Raw genomic sequence first — 22,324 nt, 5'->3', positions numbered from 1 at the left:
GCTGATGCCCATGTTTCATGGAAACATATAAGCTTTGGAGTACAAAGTCATTAAAATATTAAGCTAAGCTTCTGCTGATATAAATCCAATCATCTGTGGACCTGCAGAAGAAAATGTAAAGCAGGAATTAACTTTACCAGTTAAAGGTAGATCCACTAGATTCATATCTATTAAAAAGTCTGATTGTTTAATATCATGAGATACAATAGTAAGATTAAATCCTGAACATTTTGATCATTAAAACATTGCGAGAGAGTTGCATAAAGCCAGATTCAGCATTGGGAGGTCATTTCCCTCCTGGCCAATTGGCTTCAGCACTTCACTGAATAACCACTGCAAATGTATTAGTTACAGTGTATCCAACTAACATTCTTTACAATTTAAAGGCCCTGACAACATGGTCTGAAATGTAAGTATTTCTATGTGATGTTAAATATTCACGACTAAATATGCAACAACCTAATTTCAACTTTTGGGAAAAATTTGGTGTGGTTTGATCAGATTTGACAAACAGTGGCCTGGTAACATAAGCAAACAGCCCACCAACTGTCATCACAGTTTGATTCAAATGTGGCTAAACATAAATGACTTATTTCCATCATGTTTTCTACATTGTTTTTCACTGTTTGAGGTTTGACTGATGCTCTCTTCATTACATCATGTACATATTCACATAACAGTAGTGGATGGAAACAGTTTGATTCAAATGTTGCTGATCTCTGATTGGTGCGCAGACGTATGTGACATCCGATTTTCCTATTTAGCCCCACCCACTCAGAAACCAGTGAGAAAAGCAAGGAAAAAACAAACAATACAGAAATCTCTGATGTGAAATAACCAAAACTGTGCTAACTGTGGCCGACATCTTGTCTTCGTGTAGGAGCCCATCGATCATACTAAGAAGCTGATTGAGACCTTCAAGACTGTATTATTAAACAGGAAGGACAAAACAAAATTATCACTTATCAACTACTGACCCATCATTAGAGCACTATAACTACAGGCAAATAATCACAATTTTCAATGTTATCTTCATGTATCCTGAGGCTGATGTGAATGCCATTACCTTAGCAGGTGTTTGGTCGTAAACCAAAGGCGCTAGATGAAAAATCGGGATAAATTCACATTATTATAATTCATCCCGAGGGGGACATGGATGTCTGTATCGAACTGCACGGCAGTCCATCCAGTAGTTTCAAGACATTTCACTAAAAGCCAAAAATGTCAACCTCATGGTCGTGCTACAGGTCAAGTCACAGGATCACCAGTCATTAAGTCATTAGGATTCATCATCTGGGTACAATGAATATCTGTAAGACCGTTTGAGGGTCCCAAACCCCAGTTTAGCAACCAATGGCATAGAGTCCGCAAAATACAGCTCATTCTTTCTATTTTTAGCCAGCAATTCTGCTGTATTCAAGTCAAGTCAGACTGACCCAAGAACTGTCGAAATAGGCCTTTCTCACAACACACATCTTGACATGTTAAAATGCCCTCCATGAGAAAGAAGTAGCAGCAGACATTCTGACATGTCAAAACAGGAAAACCACAGGTGGAGCTGACTTATGTAACAGTAACAAAGGCTCCGTTCCATTTAGGTTTTCCACTTGTAAGCCCTGTTGTGCATGCAGGCTCATTGGCATGGCTTACTGAGACACTTCAACAGAATGGGGCCGTCATTTATTCAACTACACCTGAGCTGTCTGCTGTGAGAAAGGTCTGTTGCAGGGAGAGGTCCGGGCAGCATTAAAACCACAGGCTGATGATCAACTTGCCCACTGTGGCATCCTCATCGTCAGTTGCAGCCCTAATCTTGTCTACAATATCATACAAATTTAAGAGGCTCTCATTAGAAAATTACACTTTTCTTACCCGTATGAAATATTCACAGGTCATTTATTTAGAAAACAAATGAAAAACAAAAAGCACTTTGTAGAGATAAAGATAATTGTTATACTGGAGTGTTTGATAGTTGCTAAAAGCTCATCCTAATAAGACAGTGGAAGAGGAAGTAAGAATGCGCAATGTAAAAGCCCTTACTGCCTGGGGTATTGTATCAAATTTACTTTGAATAATTAGTTAGCATTAACACAATTCAAATTTTAACAAATATCGACATTCTTTGAATTACATTGAAAAACATTGATGAGAACATCTTAGTCTGTGGAAATACTGAAATCTTGTTGCGCCCCTGGCAGACACTTCATGAAAACACCTTTGAAGATGCGAACTGATGCTGGATAACAGGTTGAAAAAATAACCATTGTTTTCCCCCCTAAGGCTTGCGCTGAGAAGTCTGTAAGTGTTTTCCATCCACCTATTTCTATGCGCATTTTCAATTTGTAAAAAAGCCACGTGGAGTGGAGGCGCGGGAAAGTCGAAAAACAAAGTTGAAATGTAGAAAAAAGTTTCTATGCGTGGCTGAGGTGGACAAAGTTGATGTATTGATAAAAATAAAATGCGACAATGGAAACAGACTTAGTGATTAGATCATGACGTAGCCTGCAGAATGTGACTTGTTTGTCTCTCAAGCTTCTGCTCCACTGAAGAGATTCAAATTGGCGGCAGGCGAAAACATCTGATGGCAGATGTGTGTGGAGCGACGAGGAGACTGTAACCTTCCTCACACTGATACATGAAACAAAAATATATGACTCATTTCTACCATGTTTTCCACCGTTTGCGGTTTGCCTGGAGCTCTTTTAATTACGTCATCATGGCGCGCCCTCTTCTACAATCGTTTAACAGCACCCGGCAGGAGAATTGGCAACACCAACAGTTGATCTCAATGAACCAACTCCTGATATTCGCACAATAGTAGTGGATGGAAACAGCTAGAAATTCACTTCAAATTTGCGCTACATTTGGATGGAAACCTGACTTACGTGACCGAGTCGCAGAGTAACGTACGGAGCACAGATGGTCACAAATGAGGCTAAACTAACTGACCCCAACAAAGAGCGTGTACTGCCAGCAAACTGGTTCAAACTGGTTCTGTTGGTGCAACTGGGCGGGTCATCTTAGCAACTTTTCAGATTATTACAAAGTTTTATAAAATACTTTCAATATAAGAAATAATGAGTTGTTGAAATCTTGACACTTTTCCAGTAGGTGTGACTTTAAACAGAATGAATTCATTTGACCAAATCTACCTTTTAAATGTAGCTGGTATGAACAGCACCAGTGGAGTGGGCTTTTTCTGGTTGAGGATGCAATGTTTTTCTGTGATACTCTCTGTGCACACTGTATCATCACTTTAAAGGTTACACAGCCTCTCTCTCTCTCTCTCTCTCTCTCTCTCTCTCTCTCTCACACACACACACACACACACACACACACACACACACACACACACACACACACACACACAGCTAACCCATTGGAATGCCATCAGCCAGTATATTTTGAGTTATTATCACATGGCAGAGCTTATCTTCATGAGTCGTCTCTACACATGGCTTGTGAGAAGAGAAAGCATGAGCGCCATCTGATATAGGCTGTATAATTTGCAGTGATTGAATGGACATAATGGCTGGTCTCTGCCCATTCAGTCTCTGTCTGGGACACAGACATGAGGGTGACAGTGAGGACTCTAAGTCATCGCCGCCAGGCTGGATTCACTTTGATGTCTCAGTGTTATTGCCCATGTCAAGGTTATAAAAAGGGTGCAGGTTAAAAATGATGATGCATGCAGTGTTGTCATCTCATGAAGGTGAATGTTACAGTCAGTACTTGTATGGATGGATGGATCATGGACGGTACATGCTGCTCTCTCCATCACTCCACACAGGTCCATTGAACCTGAGACTTGAATATTCTGTGATGTGTCACTAAAACCCATAAACCAACTGTGTTTTTCATCCCAAGGTCAATTTATATGTAACCCACTCAGAACACATTTCACATTCAAGTCTCTGTCCTCCATCCTGTGACACCCACCCACACCTTGAGACACACACACACACACACAGCAGAGTGGGTATACGTCACTGGTGTTTTTCCTTTTGCTTTTTAGGCTCCTTAAAGTGGATTGTCAGTAGCACTCAGGGAAGCTTCATTAGTCGTCAGAGGGAGGCAAGCCTGTGACTCATGCCTGCGTGAAGAGACCAATGGGCAGCCGGAGCCTGAGATATAAATAACGAATAAAAAAATATTCTTGAGGGAGAAAGGGTCACTTGCACGCCGCTGGATGGGATTATATTAGTGCGCTCTATTGGTATTCCGCCATCGCCGCCACTGGACTGTTCCTTGTCGCGCCTTTGGGTGGCATTTGTAACATTTAGTTATAGTTTCTCTGGACTCGACAACCTGTGCGCCCGTGAGCCGGTAAGATGCCTCCGCCTTTCATTTCAGCGGCGCCCTCGATATATTGATAGGCTTCATGTGTCTTCAGAGACACGTCTTATTCACAGAGTACAACGTCGGAGTTATTTTGGAGAAAATTATATTATCCAAAAAAAAAAAAATCTGTTAGAATTCGCTGTACCGTTTGAAAGGAATCAGTCCCGGATGAGTGACAGAAGGAATTCATTAGTTGTTCAGTCTGTCTCTCATACCGTGATGACATTGAGTGATGATGGTGTGGGATATGCTTGTTCAAAGCGCAACTTCAATGAAATGTGCATTGCTGAGTCAATAGGTGAATGGCGTAGATTATTTATGTTGACATCATAGTTGCAGCTTATCAATATTTGTTTTACAAATCAGTCTGTTTAGACTCAGCTGTTTATTTTGTCTGTTTTATTTTATCAAGCTATTCTGTCATCTGCTCATCACTACCCAGGACTGACATCTAATGATCATTTTGCTCCAACGAGCCATTATCTGTTTCTTATATGTCCAGCTCACTGTTAACAACTTTTTAAATTGTATCTTTAACACTGGCTCCGTGCTCTGGACATGAATGTCAGATAGTACATGTGGCCCTTAATGGCTAATTGAATGCAAGAAATACTGAAGGCTATCTCCAAAATGAAATGTACCACATTGGCATTATGTTATCACCCAAACGATGTATCCTGATGTGCGTATTGCATATGCGTCGTGCGCAATTCTCTCCAAATTGATTCACAGCCCGCCGGGCTATCCTGAATAATTCGTTCCGTGCGGATAACAATTTTCTGATCAAATCCTGGCCTGCCCATTGATTGCAGTTATTCAATATATATATATATATATATATATATATATATTAGGTCTGAATTGGATGCGCTGACCTGGTCTCTCCTAACCGTGGACCGTTTTGTTTGCAGTTGAATTATTTCCCAGCTGGAGATCAGATAACAGAGGACTGATGGCCACGTCTGAACCGAGAGCCACCGGCGGGGACCAGGACCCCAACTCCGCCAATTTAAGACCTCCGTCCACAAGTACGTCCTCACACCCCTCTCCCTGTCAATAACACCATGATCCAGCATCGATCCCCGAGGGTAAATTCTCGTTAAGGCGTTCGGGCTGCGCTTACAGAACCAGCCCACTGGAGCTGACGGGGGACTCGGTGCCTTGCTCAAAGACACTTACGCACTGCGATCTATTGCCAGCATGAAGGCTTGAACCCACTTCACCCCCGCACCCCGCTCTCTCTCTCTCTCTCTCTCTCTCTCTCTCTCTCTCTGCCTTTGTCTGCCTCTCTGTCTCTCTCTCTCCCCTCATTCTCTGTCTGATAAAGGCGAGTCTCGCCCGGGCCATTTGCTGTGTGGGCTCCGTCGTTAATCATTCCGGTTAAAAACAGAGCCATCACAGCTGCCTGTCGCTGCCTGGCGGATCAGCGGTGCGCACGGAGCGGCGGACCTGGCGCAAAAATAAGCGCCATTGAGGCATTGGTATATATAATGGTCCAAGAGCATTTAGTGATAACATTTTTGAATGAATATGCATTTTCCGATCGAAAATATATTCCCGATTTGAATATTTCCCCCTATTTTCTTACAATGACGCCTTTGTTGTCTGGCTCTTAATCGTGTTTTTAAAAAAAAATGATTTCGACAAATTTTGCTTAAACAAACCCTACCCATTTTGTATTTATTGATGATTTATTTCTCTCAAAATTCGTCTTATCTCGTTTCCCAGGATGCTTTAGGGCCTCAAGGCTGTAGGCTGGATATATTAGTTCCTCTTGGAGAAATATTTTGCTGCTAATTTTTTTAAAAAGTGGCTGAACCTGTTTAGGTGTACATTAAACTATGGGTTAATTAATCATTTTAAGCCTCTGTCGCATGCACAAAATCGACCCCATTATAGTGCACTTGAGCAGCCATCTGCAGTGCAAGGCGGGGAAATAATTACAGGTTTTTGTCCTCACACAAATGTAAAAGGAAATAAGCTACGCTTCCTGAGGGCCAGTGCTGAGTTCACGTTCATATTTTCTCTCTTTATCGAATCAGATATTTTTGAATCTTTCATTTGTGGCCCTTGGGTGTCAATAAATTATTTCTACAAAAAATCTCAGACTTATTTTAATTGTGAACGTGTACCGAGAAAATCCCTTAAAAAGAAGATGTTTGTTTTGTCCGACTTGCTGGTATACTGCTGCTGGATGTTGCCATTATCTCTCTGCCACGCTCCATCTCACGCCTTGCGGCTTGCAGTGTCTGTGCTTGCGTGCGTGCGTGCGTGCTTGCGCGCGCGCGCCTGTCTGTCTGTCCGTGCGTATGCCTTGGCCTCAGCACATCGAGCTGTTTTCTACTTTCTCAATTGCATCGGTAAATTGAAATACTTGTGTTTGTTTTGAAAGTTTCCCATCAGGTGGCCTATGCGCCGCCTCGCTGTGGCTCCGCTGCCGCGCGCTCTCCATTTTATTCCCTCTGGCTTCTGCTCCATCTCTGCTCACGCATGTCCACGCTCGGGTTTGTGTGTCGCTGTGAGTGTGTATGCATGATGTGTGTATGTATGAGACGCACTATACTATAAGTTTCTGCATCACGCCGGCTATAGACTTCCCGGCCACAGACATTACCAGCTCGCTCCAGTCACATACTGTGTTTCACTCAATTAATTTCTGCCCTCCTCCGTGAGCTCATTTCACGGGCTTTAATTCCAGTCCGCCCCTTGGCTGGGTGTGTGAGCCGGCGTGGATGTGCCGTGCGGGCCACTGTCGGTGCCTATTGATTGAACTTAAATCGGAAATCGGATCATACGGGGACTCATTCTCTCCTTATGATCTGTGGGTGCTGTGGTAAATAAAAAGGTGGATAAAGCCTCGGTCAGCAAAGGTCACATTGAGCCAAACTACTCAGAAACGAATTATTTAATGCTTTAAAAAAAAAAAACCCCACAGTAAAATACCAAAAACAACCTGAGTGTTCAGAATCACACACCCGGCCAGGAGCCGTCCGCATCCCGCTTCCACTGTGCTCACTGTGCTCCACCAGCTTTAAATCCATCACCCGCCCATCCACGTTGTCTCCGCGGCCTGCACTTCAGAAACTCAAACGTTCATTCTGTTTTAGCCTACGAATATGCGTGGATGCACGGATGCACACGGAAACTGGGGATGAAGATCTGTGGTAAGTTTCCTGGGCACATGCAATGTTCCACTCCTTTCAACATACAATATTGTTCTGGTTACATTTTTGCCATATTTGGGGGAAGGACATATGGATGTATGGTAACATGTCTCCATAATATTGTTGCTTTAACATTTTCATCATACGGTTGCTTTTATTCTTTTTTTATATATATATATATATAAAAAAAAGCCGTTTGGAGGCCTGAAATAGGCCATGATAAAGGCTGTTAGAGCAGGGCCATCCACGACTGTCACTGTGTGTTTCCATCTTCTAAAGGTCAGTGGACATTAGCCTGTAGGTCTGATGATGAGAGCCCCGGATCACCCCCCCCCCGACCGCCCCTGAACCCCCCATGTCTTTTCCATTTCACCACCAAGAGAAACATCCCCGAGACAGGCCTGGGAAGGAGTATTTTAATTTCCCATTCAGATATTTCTTTGAAACAAAGAATAAATTTTTTTTTTCCTTTTGAACTATGTCAATCTCACTGACAGCCTATATTATAGTGGAGGATATCGGATGTGACGTTGCAGGGAAGGCGTGTTTATTTCTCCATCATTTGAAAGAATGTGTCTTTCAGTGACTCAGAAATGAAAGTGTATGGATAATATGTATTTTCTTGCAGCTATGCACAGGTAAATGAATTCCATGCAGGTCCATTCAAACAGGATAAATTAGTTAAAGCCAAAGGGGTCGAATAGTATTCATATTGGTCTAAATGCCATTTTAATGGACTGGAAACTGAATGGAAATATGTGGAGGCTATGGCAGTTAGAGGGTCTTGCATATTGATTCTGAATATGTCAATGAGGATGTAATGAGGAAGGTATTATAGAGTTTCCACTGAAAAATATAAGAGACACTATTTTATAGGCTTACAGATAACAAGGAAGTGTGACTTCCACGTGTTTTGCGCACAATTAGGCCCACCGCATTATCCTGCAGATACAGAGGGCCTGTATGCAGAAATCCGATCAATGGAGTTCAAAACATATAGGCCTGGCAGGGACAGACTGCGTTACTGCATCCGTCATTACCCCCTGTTTACAGAGCGTGTATTGGCTGTAGGGGCCTTAACAACGGGCTGTCCTGCCCACTGAGCCGATCAGTCTGTGGACTGGGGTGACTGGGGTGTGGTTGTGATGTCACAGGGTGGGGCGGGCACACACACACATACACACACACACACACACACACACACACACACACACACACACACACACACACACATACTGGTGGTCCCTCTTCCTTGTGTGTGTGTACATATGTGGCCTATATAAGTTTGGCCTCCACCAGAAAAGCATTTCAACACAGCTATTTTTCAAACGCTGCCTTACCACGTAGACCTACATGTTTATAGACTAAATAACGCAGAATATTTGGACATTCATTATTTTTCTTTCTTGTATTATTATTATTATTATTTTTTTTTGGTCCCATAATTCCGTCTTTTGTTTGTGTGGAATGGAGATGTTTGGTGATAACTCCTGCCCCCCGCCGTGTAACACCCTAGGGTTCCTGCAGAAGAACAACAGCCTGGAGGAGAAGGGGAGGCTCGCGGGCCAGAAGAACTTGCTCTCGTGCGACAACAGTGACAGGGACGCGCGCTTCCGCCCCACCGAGACCGACTTCTCCAACCTGTTCGCCAGAGGTGAGAACTACACGTGCACAGTTCCAGCCAGACATATATCTACGTAGACACTGCCCATTTCTCGAACCATTTACGTGCTTTATCAGAGCTGTACGTTATGGTCACATTAGTCACAGGCTCCTTACGTCAAATTTAATTGACTGCTGGCGCCTTTGATAAAGCCATTAAAGGCCTCCCAGAGAACCACAAAAGCATATCGTCAGTTTTCTTAGCTGTTACCTCTATTGCTGTTATCTTTTTGCTCATTATTGTAGGCTGAGCTACAATATTGTTAGCCTTCTTACACCCATTGAAAGTCAACTTTCTAGAGGACGACGACTAAAGTTAGAGGCATAACGTAGGCTAATAATAAATTGGACAATAAAAAGAACCCGAGGCTGGCTGTTGGATAGGCTATAGCGTCAAAAACGTATGTTGGGTTGGCTATTTGATTTTTTTAAGGCACTACTGGAAATGTTATCAGTAACTTGTACACCATATCTTTGGGAAATGATCCTAATGTTCTTTTTGTAAGGTGTTCTCTCTCTACAGTGAGTACCTGTAAAGACGTGGTAAAAATCGATGCATTTCTCAGCTTAAAGCCCGCTAGCCAAAATGTATGGCCATATGGAGCAGGTAGCCTACTGATGACATTAGGCTAGGCTATAGTAGGCCTACTGTTAGCCTATATTATAAATGTTAGGTTATTCGAATAAGAATAATTCATTATTAGAAACAGGTAACCAATATAAATATTGTAACAAACTTGGACTTAAAAAGAATGACTAAATGCCCAACGCTTTCTAAAGGATACTCAATTAAAACCCGTGATTAACATGCACTTAACACTTAGCTTTACAATGGGGGGCCTCCATAGGCCCAATACTTGAATTCATCACCCAGGCTAAATTTCCACTATCTTTCTCCTCACCTATTAGACCTGCTGCCGGCCAAAAATGGAGAGGAGCCTACCATACAGTTTTTGTTGGAGATGGTCGACATTCTCACCAACTACGTCAAGAAGACTTTCGACCGCTCCACCAAGGTGCTGGACTTCCACCACCCTCACCAGCTCCTGGAGGGAATGGAGGGCTTCAACCTGGAGCTGTCCGACCAGCCCGAATCCCTGGAGCAGATCCTGGTGGACTGCAGGGACACGCTCAAATATGGCGTCCGGACAGGTAGGCCCGGCACCTTCAAGGTTGAGCTGTAAACTGCTATAGAGCTGTATCTGAGAAGAAGAAAAAAGTGCGCTCACCTAGTATGAGTTGGCATTATGATTTAAAAAGCCGACTTCAACTGAGGCCTTTTGAATAAATCATATGGTGGTGTGTGTGATTTTAAATAGCAAAAGGGCACTGGAATATGTGAAAAGGCAATTCACCTTCTACTCTTTCAGCTCAAAATAAGCCCCCCCTGCAGACCAACATATAGTCATGTACAGTATTATACAAAAACATTCTATGATATTAGAGGTAGATTCCTTTAGCATAAAATTTACATCTCTGATGGTATCTTCAATAATATTCCTATAATATGATGATATATATATTCTAAAAACGTGTCCATTTTATCACTTTAATGTAAATGAATACTGAGAATTTTACTGAATTCAACACAAACCATTAGAGAAGAAGCTGTTTGCCAGATAGTGTACAGCCCATTACGATGACTACCTTATTTATTGTCTCCCTGGTAATTCAGTTGACATCCCCCTTTTCCTTCCCCTCGACTTATTAAAGCAAGTGTCGCCTGAGGGGATCCTAACACGGGCTGTTTTAAGCTGTTAAAAAACGACAACCCTCAAACTGTCCCTTGGGTTTTATATATCACACAGGGTCTACTGTGTCTACAACTCAGCACCACTTTTCATTCAGACGCATGGTGCTTTTTTGTGCCTCACAGAACATTTTTGCAGCTGATTTGTGCGAGGTGCGACTGGAGGAGCTGTCCCCGGTGCTGAAGTGTGAAGCTGATCTTCCTTTCCTCTCCTTGTTAAGCAGCACCGTCAGTTTGTTTAATATACCCACAATTTTAGATTTATTTTTCACATTTGATATTTTTATTCAGAATTTACTTAATATGATTCACATATGTATTATGTGAGCCATACAGCACCGCATCCACATGGTGCTTGTATCCATGACTGCATTTAGGCTCCAGGCCTGTTGACGGGGACTGTGTGTGCAAGCACCTTAGAGTCTAAATGGCTGTCATATAGCCTTGTTACCAATGTAATTATGGTACACTGAACAGTGCTATGCCAGGTCCCTCAGGTTCCATGGCTGACCAGGGGGATACAAAATGCAGCATGAATGACTGTGAACATTGAAATGAAGAACTGTTTATTTTTAAACAGTTTATTTTATTCCATTTTAATCTTTATTAGTTTTTTTCACAGTCACATGTAGGTGGTCAGCTTTAGCCTGCAGGACATTGTAGTCATTATATGCCTTCATAAAGCTTTTTATGTACTCAGGACAAGGCAGATGTTTGTTTTTTTTATTTGCGTTCTCTTTATGTAAAGCGTGATTCTCCCATAGATGCAGTGAAGCCCTGTTAATAGGAATGCTATTAAGATAGTTTGTGTATATTTTTTTATGTTCAGGTCACCCACGATTCTTCAACCAGTTGTCTTCTGGTCTGGACATCATCGGTCTGGCCGGAGAGTGGCTCACCTCCACTGCTAACACCAACATGTAAGCCATACAGTATGCTGCCCTCTTTGCTCGCATGCATGTAAATGGCACAATTATTATCTAAACAGGGGAAAGACCTCTGTATGGCATGACAGGACAACTGAGATTTCCTGTTTGAAGGCCATTGGAAATAGCCCCCAGTCATTATCACATAAACTCATGGTGAAGGTACTCATGGTGTTTTCCCTCAGCTCACCCCACAACTGGTCACAACAGCCTCTGAGGGCAGTTATATAAAGTGTTTGGTTTGTCCTGTAGACACTGTGTATTGACAGACGGCAGGGTGCCACTGTGCTGTACTGTATATCGGAGGCTGCCCAGCCCCAGGGGTGGTTAGATTGCATATTGATCTCAGGTCACAGTTATATGGTGGCCCAGTCTGATAGAGGGCAGGAACCACAACATCGCACACTCTCAAAGATACACACACACAAACTCTCACACACACTCGGTGTAAATAAGCTATAACTCTGTGTTATGATCACTGGAATAGAACGAGGAACATCATAGTAATGTTGCTGTACAATATCAGAATATTGAATACAGATACATGCACACACAGAGTTACACACGCAAACATGCACATCTTTGCTGAAAGTAAACCAGATGGATATTTACAACTCTGTTAATTCATTCTCAGTGGTGGGATCATTTTAAGTTGATTTCCTCATTGGAGTAAACATGAACTCCTCAAAAATAAGAATTGATAGCCCTATGCACTATGGAAATCTACAAAATATATTTTGATGCTTATTCACAGCTATATTTACAGTATTTAGACTGCCTTTAATGGATAACCAGAGAAGAAAATGCATGGCACTCCTTTGAAGGGCTGCAACTAATGATTTTTTTCTTTGTCATTTAACCTGACAATTATTTTCTCACTTAAATGATTAATCACTTGGTGTATAAAATGTTAAATAATAGTGAAAACTGAACATCACACTTTCCCAAAAGCCTAAGGTGCCATCATCAAATGTCTTGTTTTGTCTGACCAACTGTCCAAAACCTAAAAATACTCAATTTACTATTACATAAGACGAAGAAAAGCAGCAAATCCTAGAATTTAGAAACTGGGACTAGGGAATATTTGGCATTTTTGCTTGAAAAAACAATTAATCGATCAATCGACTAATTGTTTCAGGTTTACTCTTATGTATGAGAGAGAAAAATACGGAAATGACAACAAAAACAACAGAAGGCCTGACAATTATTGAGCTCTAGACAGAAGGCAAGAAAACTGACAATCTGCCAGAGTTTGCCTTGGTGACACTGATGTAGAGACATGTTGACATCTTAGAGTTTCATGGTACAAAGACAGTAGGGACTGCACAGTGCAAAAAGACCACACAAGATAAGCGGTGGACAGAGGACAATATCTACCACTCATATAAACAAATTCAGCATTCAGTATTCTCTAACTATTATGGCCTCTATATTTTCCCCCAGACTGGCTGCTAAAGAAAAGATCAATGTAAGGATAATAAACCAAAAGCTAAAAGAAAATTGAGACACTTAATTTATCCCATTTCTCAAAACATTAGCTTAGGAAACCACCCACTCTTAGGAAAAACTTTCCCATCTCATCTCCCGGTTGGGAGATTGCCCCAAGAGACACAGCCATTGAATTCACACACTTTCTTAATGACACGCAGACACACACACACGCACACACCAGCTCTGGCTGTCCCAGATACAGCAGCTAGGGTTTCCAGTCCATTGACTCCAGGCTCATTGTGAGCTGGTCTTAGCAGATAGGCCAGCTGGGCCCCACACTGACACACAATGTCCTCCGGCTGCACAGAAAACCCTGTCACACTGTGGAAACTGGCTGCTGCAGCTCCCTGCGGAGTGCTCATTCCGGTTCTATTGTCCCCGTGGATACGGACTGACTCAGTGCTCCTTTGAGGGGCTGAGAGGAGAGAGTGGTTGGGGGTCAGAGGGTTAGTCACATAGAGACACGCACACACACACACACACACACACATTCAAACACAGACTCACACACATTGAGTGCCCTTGATGACGATAATAAGGGCATTTAGGGGCTGTCCCTGGAGACAGGCAGGTGACTGAGGGATAATTTTCACCCTGAAAAGACCAATGATTGGCTCTGATTGTGATAATGATCACCATTATTGTCATGGCAGCGTGAAATGACTCACAGAGAAAAGGAGAATTTTAAAAAGGTGCACTGGTTTTGTCCCTTTTCTGCTGTGGTTGGGATCAATTTTAAGAAGAAATGAAAGTGATACTTGATCCATAATATTAGGTATTTTTGTGTTTCTTATATGAACCATAATTCCAATATATCAAAGAACCCTATCTTTCTGAAATTAGGCTAGTGAGAGGCTGCAAAATGAGACATTTTGTCTTCTTTCTGATTTTATCCTTTGTTGTCGCTGTTCATAGTCAAAGCCCAGCAGTCACACATCTGGTGTATTGATCAGAAGCTAATATTCCAATCAGATCCATCCCATGGGTGAGCCCTCATCAAGGATGATTACACAAGAAAAATGCCTTTTTCTTCTCTATTTCTTCATCTGTTTTTAATTCAATTTCTATCTATCCTCAGACCACGGCTTTCACTCTCTTTTATCTTCTCTCCTATTTTCTTTTCTGTATGCTTTCCTTGCTCTGCCTCCACATCATCCCCTCCTCTTCCTTTGTTGTCCTCTGTCACAGTTTCATTCAGTGCATTGTTTCCCAACACCTCCCTTCTCCCCTCAGCCTTTATCTCTCCTCCTCTCTACCCAAGCTACGAAGTGCTTCAGTCCTCGTTTGACACGTACTTGAGATGAAAACAGAGAGGAGATAATGTTATTGTTGCTTTAGATGGTACTGGTGGTGTTGGTGGTGGTGGCTGATGGGAGTGGAGGAGTGTTGTGTAACTGGCCTCATTAAAAGCAGGGTAAACAGGGATCATTCCGAAGGGTGTGTGTGGGAGGCGGTGAGATGGCCTGTGAGTTAGCAAAGAGAGCAAAAGCTCAGGCCTCACTGTAAGAGTTGGCTTTCTGTTACACATTTAATCTACTTTAGCTTCTCCAGGAGTTTGGCTCTTTTGTCGTCCATAGAGCTACCAGTCATTCTATCTTCTGTTAGCCGACAGACAGGTCAGAGACACAGCTAGCATTTTTTTTTTAAAAGCTGTCTTCTGTTTCTCAGATCTCTAACAATTCTTCTTGTGTTGTAAATATTATTTTCTGTCTTTTAATGAAATAATGAAATTAACAATTATGGTGCCTTCCTCAATTTCTGAATTTTGGGGTCAACACAGGCTGTTATCTCTTTAAAACACTCTCTCTGCTTGTCTTTCATTCTCACACACAAATACACATTCATGTCCTCTCAGCCATCACATCAGCCCCATTCAGACTCGCCACTGAGATTGGCAGGATTGACAGATAGCCATCAGAGCTTTGTGAGCTTTAATTAAACTACTGAGTGATTTTAGAAAGCATTTGAATATGAATGTTTGCTGCCCAACTCCTATCAGACACTTTTTAATTAGCCCTATCTGCACAACCCCAGTTTGTGCTCTGTGGATGAAATTATAGTGAAGCTAATGAAAAACCAATGTGTGTGTGTGTATTGGTGTGTCTGTATTTGGGCTTTCTAATCTGCAAGTGTGTGTGCATAAGAATCTTCTTTTATTCTTCTCGCTCACAAAGTAGTTGTTAGTGACTCAACTGTTACAGTGATGTTGAATGACGTGCTATATTCATACATTTTGTGATATGATTGACAGGTTCACCTATGAGATCGCTCCAGTGTTTGTGCTGATGGAGCAGCTGACTCTGAAGAAAATGAGAGAGATGATTGGTTGGCCCAGTGGAGAGGGAGATGGAATCTTTTCACCAGGTTAGTCTATAAAGAAATAACAGCTTCCATATAGAAGCTGAGTGTGTGTTATTTTGTGTTGGATGGTAAAACATTTTTTTTTTTACCAACATCTAGTGGTATAGGTGTGTGAATGCTGCTGTCCAAGGTGCTGATGTGTGTGTCTCTCCTCAACAGGGGGCGCTATCTCCAACATGTACAGTGTGATGATCGCACGTTACAAGTATTTCCCCGAGGTCAAGACCAAGGGCATGTCTGCTGCTCCTCGTCTTGTCCTCTTCACATCTGAACACGTACGTGACCATGAACACACATACACACACATACACACACACACACTCCATTTTAGGTATTCTAATAAAGTAGGTGCTACGCTTCATTGGCTGCAGATTGAGGCCACTGAAAAAGTCCCGTAATAATCAGTAGGTCTATTTGAATCAAGGTAATGGCTAGTTTAACGGATTCTTTTTGCTTTTATCACATCAACTTTTGTCTATAAAGAATTGCACAGCTGAGAACATGACAGAAAGCAAGCCAAAGCTCAAGTAACAAAAATCACAAAATCTCCACTCTTCTGGGAATTTAGCTATTATTTCAATGATATATGAATTATATACCTAATGTGTGTCCCTACAGAGCCACTACTCCATAAAGAAGGCTGGAGCGGCTCTGGGCTTTGGTACTGAGAATGTGATCCTGCTGAGCACAGATGAGAGGTGGGGAATTCATTTTAGACATTTAAAGCCACAATTAATACATGTGTAAAAAAAAAAAAAAACTGTATGTGAACAACGTCCCGAAAAGAGGAGACTCATCCGTGATTCTCGTATAACATGTATAACATGTTGTACGTGATGCTAATATGATGCTCTTTCAGGGGGAGAGTCATTCCTGCAGATCTGGAGGCCAAGATCATTGATGCTAAACAGAAGGTCAGTGTCATTGCTCCTATTTCTTTCTTTTAGTTTCTTTGTTTCTTTATTTGTTCTTGCTCTTTAACCAAAATGTTTTCCCTCTAACTGTAATGTGTGTTGATGCTGCAGGGTTATGTGCCATTGTTCGTGAATGCCACAGCTGGTTCTACAGTGTACGGTGCATTTGACCCCATCAATGAGATCGCTGACATCTGTGAGAAGTACAACTTGTGGCTCCATGTTGATGTGAGTAGTTGACATCGGAGCAGTTGCTGTAGTATTTTGATAGTAGTTCTAATAGTACAATGTCCTTGCCTGCATACCCTTCTGTAAACGTGCTTTCTCCTCAGGGAGCGTGGGGTGGTGGACTACTGATGTCCAGGAAGCATCGTCATAAGCTTAATGGAGTTGAGAGGTCAGTACATGTGAACAGATGGGTTGCTCGGTATTGTTATTTAAAGAAAATCTTCAGTGAAACTGCCTCAGTACATTAAGATATACAGTGTATTATACTTTGCAGGGCCAACTCTGTCACATGGAACCCTCACAAGATGATGGGCGTGCCTCTACAGTGCTCTGCTATCCTGGTCAGAGAGAAGGTACAGTGAACACACACACACACACACACAGACTCTGCAATCGAAACATTTCCAGAAGATTTTTTAACCCTTTTAAACACCGTATTTTGAAGGTTTTATTTGTATACTGTGCGTTGTACCTGGATTATTGTTATGACAGAGCATTCTTTTTGAAAATGACCAAAATGACCACAGTACATGCTATACATGTTCTTATTAATGTAACCTTTCATAGTACTAACAGTCTGTGAAAGTTCTACATAGTGCTAGCCTGCCATGGGCATAAGAGTCATGGAAAAAAGGTTAACAGTGTTTGTACTTGATGTGTGTCTGTAGGGAATCCTGGCAGGCTGTAACTCCATGTGTGCTGGCTACCTGTTCCAACCAGACAAACAGTATGACGTCACCTACGACACGGGGGATAAAGCAATCCAGTGTGGCCGACACGTCGACATCTTTAAGTTCTGGCTCATGTGGAAGGCCAAGGTGAGACTGAGGGAGAGAGATACACACACACACATATAATGGCTAACTTGTAAATTGTTCTTTCACCAACATATACAGATGTCTTCAAGCCAGCAGGAATTGTCATGGTGTTATCATAGCAGATGGTATAACTTTATACTCAATGTTTTTTTGTTGTAATTATTGCCTGACCGACTTTTTTTCCCCTGCAGGGCACCATAGGGTTTGAGCAGCACATTGACAAGTGTTTGGACCTGTCTCAGTACCTGTACAACAAGATCAAGAACAGGGAGGGATATCAGATGGTGTTTGATGGAGTGGTGAGCGTCTCTAATTTTCTCTTTTCAATCACTAAGGAAAATTCAATATTAAGTCATTTTAGCTTAATAAGCTATACTGGCATGGGTTAACTAACAAAAAACTTCCTCTACATCCATGTTTCTTAATTTTCTTTTTGTTTGGTGTAAATGAAAAAAAAGATTCTGAGGAGTGTGTATTAACTGTGTTTATTTCTGTCTGCAGCCCCAGCACACCAATGTTTGCTTCTGGTATATTCCACCCAGCCTGAGAGGCATGCCTGACGGTGATGAGCGGCGAGAAAAACTCCATAGGGTGAGACACCTGTTAATGACTGCTATCTTTTACTTCGTCAACCTGCGCATCACTGGTGGCCTGCGCACAGGGACTACAGATGGAAATGAGCTTTTAGCTATGTCCGGTGCAATAAATGTATTGTGCATTGTCTCTGTTAAATAAACAGTAAAATGTAAATAAATACATTTCCACCTATCAGCTTTCATGTTTATCCTTCCTTTTTATTCATGCAACCAATGTATGATGTTTTCATGAACGCTACTTATTTCAGGAATGCGAGGCTCTAATTTATCATTTTTTGACTCCACCAGGTGGCGCCAAAGATCAAGGCCATGATGATGGAGTCAGGGACCACCATGGTGGGCTACCAGCCTCAGGGGAATAAAGTCAACTTCTTCCGTATGGTCGTCTCCAACCCTGCGGCCACCCAGTCTGACATCGACTTCCTCATTGATGAGATTGAGAGGATGGGTCAAGACCTGTAGACCTCTCAGCCATCGCTACAGTCCCTACTACCCTACAGTCTTTTGTCTGTAGTATTTCCAAGGCAAATGCCAGTGAGGGGAAACATTCACAGTGCTGCAGACAGAATAATGATTGGACATGTTTTAGGTTCTTTCTATCCAGTCTATCTTTGCCTGAAGCATTCTGACTGTTTCTCTAATCGAAGAGAAACTCGCAGCGAGAGAGACTTTGAGTTTCTTACTTGCTCGTCCCACAAAGTTCCTCCTCTAGACAAAATATATAAGTACTAAGTATCTCAAGGCTCCAGGTACAACAAACATGCTCTAATCTAATGTATGTGTGTGCTGTGGAATCTTGTAATGTGTGTGCGTGTAATCTAGTTTCTCGTCCAGTGTAGTTTGCCTTTTAATGTCTATGTGTGTGTGCCTGAGTGTGTATGTGTGTGTGTGTGTGTGTGTGTGTGTGTGTCAAAACACAGAAAAGGAGAAAAGCACAGATCAAAATATAACAAACTATCATACAATTATTTTGCTGTATCATACATTTGCTACACAAAATTGAATCATTGGTGCTTTCAGCTCTGCATTATATTTAATCTCAGTGCACCGACGTATTTGCCCTAAACCAGTGTCCAAGCTCCTGAAGCAGTGTGTGTGCAGGTGTGCATGTGGCACACTGAGTGTATCCTGTCATATATTTTAGGCTAGCACTATGTTAAAAATAAGTTTATTATGACCTAATGTGCACACTGTAGGTACCAAGAGTGTTGAGCTGAGAGGTTTTAGATAAGCTCCAGCAACTGATCTACAGTCTGCAATATTTTCCCTCGTAGATGTTTAAGATAAAGATTTAAAATGGCTACAGCCATCCCAAGTCTGTGGCAACTTTTAACTTGTAAAACGCTGGCTCGTTGTCTGTTTCATGCAATCATGTGATACCCGTATGTGTTTATAACATTGTTAAAATATTAATATTTGATTATATATAAGAACAAATATGTATTGCATTTCCACTGTTTGCAGATTCAGGTATTTTATTGTAAATGTATCTTTATGTGTATTACACTGGAATTGGAGTGAAGTTTATTTATAGTGATTTTGTCAGCCAAAGAAAGAGAATCGGGAACAGAGCAATCCATTGCCCTTCATATAGAACTCATTATAGATTATAGGTGTTTGTAAAATGTTACCTATTGACCCTCGACGGTAATGCAATTTCTATAGTGTGTTTCTTTTTGTGATTGTGAGTCTTTTTGACTGAATGTTTTGAGATGACTGACTGGCCTTCTGATGAGATTAAGAATGAAGTCTATATAATCCTCTGGCTGTCGCACCAGTCTTTTATTTGAGAGAGAAGCACAAGGATGTGAGAATGTACTCTCCTCTAGAGACTGGGAATAAAGGGTTGTTGTATCTGTCTGAATCCTAATGTATTTATTGTAATATAATATATTAATTAATTAATATATATTACCTGTATTCTCAGTGTTATGGGAGCTCAATGGAATATCTTGTATAAAGAGTTCCTGTTTGTGTCTTTGCACAATGTTCACCTTTCTTTCCGCCATTGTAAATGGATGTGTACTATGGCAGTATTATATAAGACTTATGTTAACAAAGTATTTATGGTATCTAGGGACCATATGTGAATGGCACAATTGCATAAATCATATTTAAAGTAATCTGTGGACTGTAAGAGGCCAATCTGGTTTTTTGATTAAGCCAGCTGTAAGGGAACGTTTCCCAGGAGGTTTTCAGTAGGCACTTTAATAGAATCATACCATCTCCAAAAAGATCTTTAATAAAGTCTGTTAAAGGGAAAAGTGAGTCTGACTTATTGAAACACACACACATACACACATCTCTGTCTCTCACACACAACCATTTTTCTCTGACGCTTGACAAACTGCATCTTCAAAAAAGACAGACATTTTATTTTTGTCTATAATCCCACTCCGCCTGTATCAGTAGCTACACACACACACACACACACACACACACACACACACACACACACACACACACACATTTATTGCCTCCCTGCCTAATCATCCTGGAGAAGGCTTTGTTTGGCCTCCAGCTGTGTCAGACTGACTGCTCTCCACATAGAAACCCTCCTCTCCTATCAGCTCCTTCTCTGCTTTATGCTTTCCTTTCCTCTCCATTTCTCCTCTCTTCATCTCTTTCCTCTCTTCTCCCCTACTCATTTATTCTTTTCTTCCCTCGCATTTGCTCCTCCCTTACTTTTCTCTTTTTCTTAATCCCCCCATCTCTCCTCTCTTCTTGCTTTTCTTCACCTATAGATAGGTATGATGTGATTCTGCCTCACTAAGCTACCATTTCATAGAGACACAAAGGCATTGGTTACAGTTTTTTAATAACCTTTACATGGAGGGCATAAAAACATCAAAGAGAAGGGTGGTTGTGGAGTGAGGCTCAAGCGCTACAGTGAGATCAGCAATGAGCATGTGATGTACTGCCAACGCCCTCTGGTGGCGACTCTCTGTCTGCACAATCAAACATAAATTTGTGGCGGGAAATAATTCATAAAATACTTTAAAAGTGCTACATGAGAGGTTTTTTAAAAAAATCTACAAATAAAACCGTAATAATAACCATGATAACAGATACAGAAGGAAGCCCCTACTGGATTTTACATGTATCTCAGTGCCACTGAAATCAGCTGGGTGATGTTTAATAGGAGATAGAGAGATAGCACAAAAAAGACATAACTTCATTATGGTAGAAATAAAGGTAAAGCTTTCAAAGTTTGTCACAAAGTTTGTGAGTGTTAGATGGAAGTGAAATTTTCATGAAATAAAAACATGTAGTATGGAGTATGAGACAAGAAACAACATAATCTCTGGGACAGGAAGTGAAAGGGCTTTGTGGAATATGTCATATACATGCAGTATATGGTCATATATATGTGTCCTAATTGTGAGTAAAACTTATTATAAAACTCATTTGTTTACCGTATTATACCAAGATATTCATACACTGATGTCTAAAAGTGATCTAAACGGTCTAAAAGCTATACAGTATGTGACCCCTGAAAACAGATCTACATTACAGAAACAACCATTTCCAATGTCAAAATTAAGAGTTGTGTCTTTGTATTCTTCTGTGCATGGAGAGGACATTATGGTTCATAAACACCATTGACTGTAGCTGCTCATTAGCCAACAAGGATACTTTTGTGTTAATCCAAGAGCTGCTAAAAGAGAGAGCACCGCTACAGCTCTCACAACTCCACTGCAGAGCTTTAAGCTGAAAGGACTGATACACACTGGAGGAAAATATGTTTCAAATGTCAGATATACGTGAATCCAGGCACACAAGTGACTGTTATTACTGAATATTAGTTTATAATTTCAATGGTCATATCAATTTAAAAATAATAGTGGTTCATAGTAGATTAAGTGGGGTGAATGGTGATAGGACAATAATTATGTCAAGATTATAACATTGTAAAATTATTCAAAACTTGTCTGAGATAAATAGTAAATACAATCCTTGTGTTTTGAAAGGCGCTGGTTTCGACGTTTGATGTCTACTGTACACTTTGATATTAATGAGCTCTTTGAATTACATAGAAATTGTATTGAATTGCAAACTTCGAAAGGGCGTTA

The 22,324-nt window shown here is 41.3% G+C and overlaps 1 protein-coding gene across 2 annotated transcripts; it reads left to right on the top strand.

Moving 5' to 3' along the window:
• Positions 1–4,036: 4,036 nt before the first annotated feature.
• LOC122887075 (glutamate decarboxylase 1-like) lies at positions 4,037–20,515 on the top strand. 2 transcript variants are annotated; one of them, XM_044219930.1, is made up of 17 exons: positions 4,037–4,326; positions 5,253–5,369; positions 7,449–7,505; positions 9,022–9,159; positions 10,077–10,319; positions 11,747–11,837; positions 15,586–15,698; positions 15,855–15,970; positions 16,314–16,393; positions 16,555–16,609; positions 16,721–16,837; positions 16,942–17,006; positions 17,112–17,190; positions 17,506–17,655; positions 17,847–17,954; positions 18,157–18,246; positions 18,540–20,515. In XM_044219930.1, the coding sequence occupies exons 2-17, from the start codon at positions 5,294–5,296 to the stop codon at positions 18,711–18,713; spliced, it is 1,752 nt and encodes a 583-aa protein (XP_044075865.1). In that variant the 5' UTR covers positions 4,037–4,326; positions 5,253–5,293; the 3' UTR covers positions 18,714–20,515. The 2 variants fall into 2 exon arrangements, with proteins under 2 accessions (XP_044075865.1, XP_044075866.1); XM_044219931.1 differs by lacking the exon at positions 7,449–7,505.
• Positions 20,516–22,324: the final 1,809 nt, after the last annotated feature.

The sequence above is a fragment of the Siniperca chuatsi genome, linkage group LG13 (assembly GCF_020085105.1).
Source record: "Siniperca chuatsi isolate FFG_IHB_CAS linkage group LG13, ASM2008510v1, whole genome shotgun sequence".
Taxonomy (NCBI): Eukaryota; Metazoa; Chordata; class Actinopteri; order Centrarchiformes; family Sinipercidae; genus Siniperca; species Siniperca chuatsi.
The sequence above is the reverse complement of the archived record's forward strand: the minus strand, read 5'-3'. Positions and strand labels throughout refer to the sequence as shown.

What these genes read in the sequence shown, in the direction of transcription:
- LOC122887075 (XM_044219930.1), top strand. Translation starts at nt 5,294, where the DNA reads ATGGCCACGTCTGAACCGAGAGCCACCGGCGGGGACCAGGACCCCAAC. An exon ending in CTCCAACCTGTTCGCCAGAG is followed by an intron (nt 9,160 to 10,076) that starts GTGAGAACTACA and finishes CTCACCTATTAG; the next exon opens with ACCTGCTGCCGGCCAAAAAT. An exon ending in AGATGGAATCTTTTCACCAG is followed by an intron (nt 15,699 to 15,854) that starts GTTAGTCTATAA and finishes TCTCCTCAACAG; the next exon opens with GGGGCGCTATCTCCAACATG.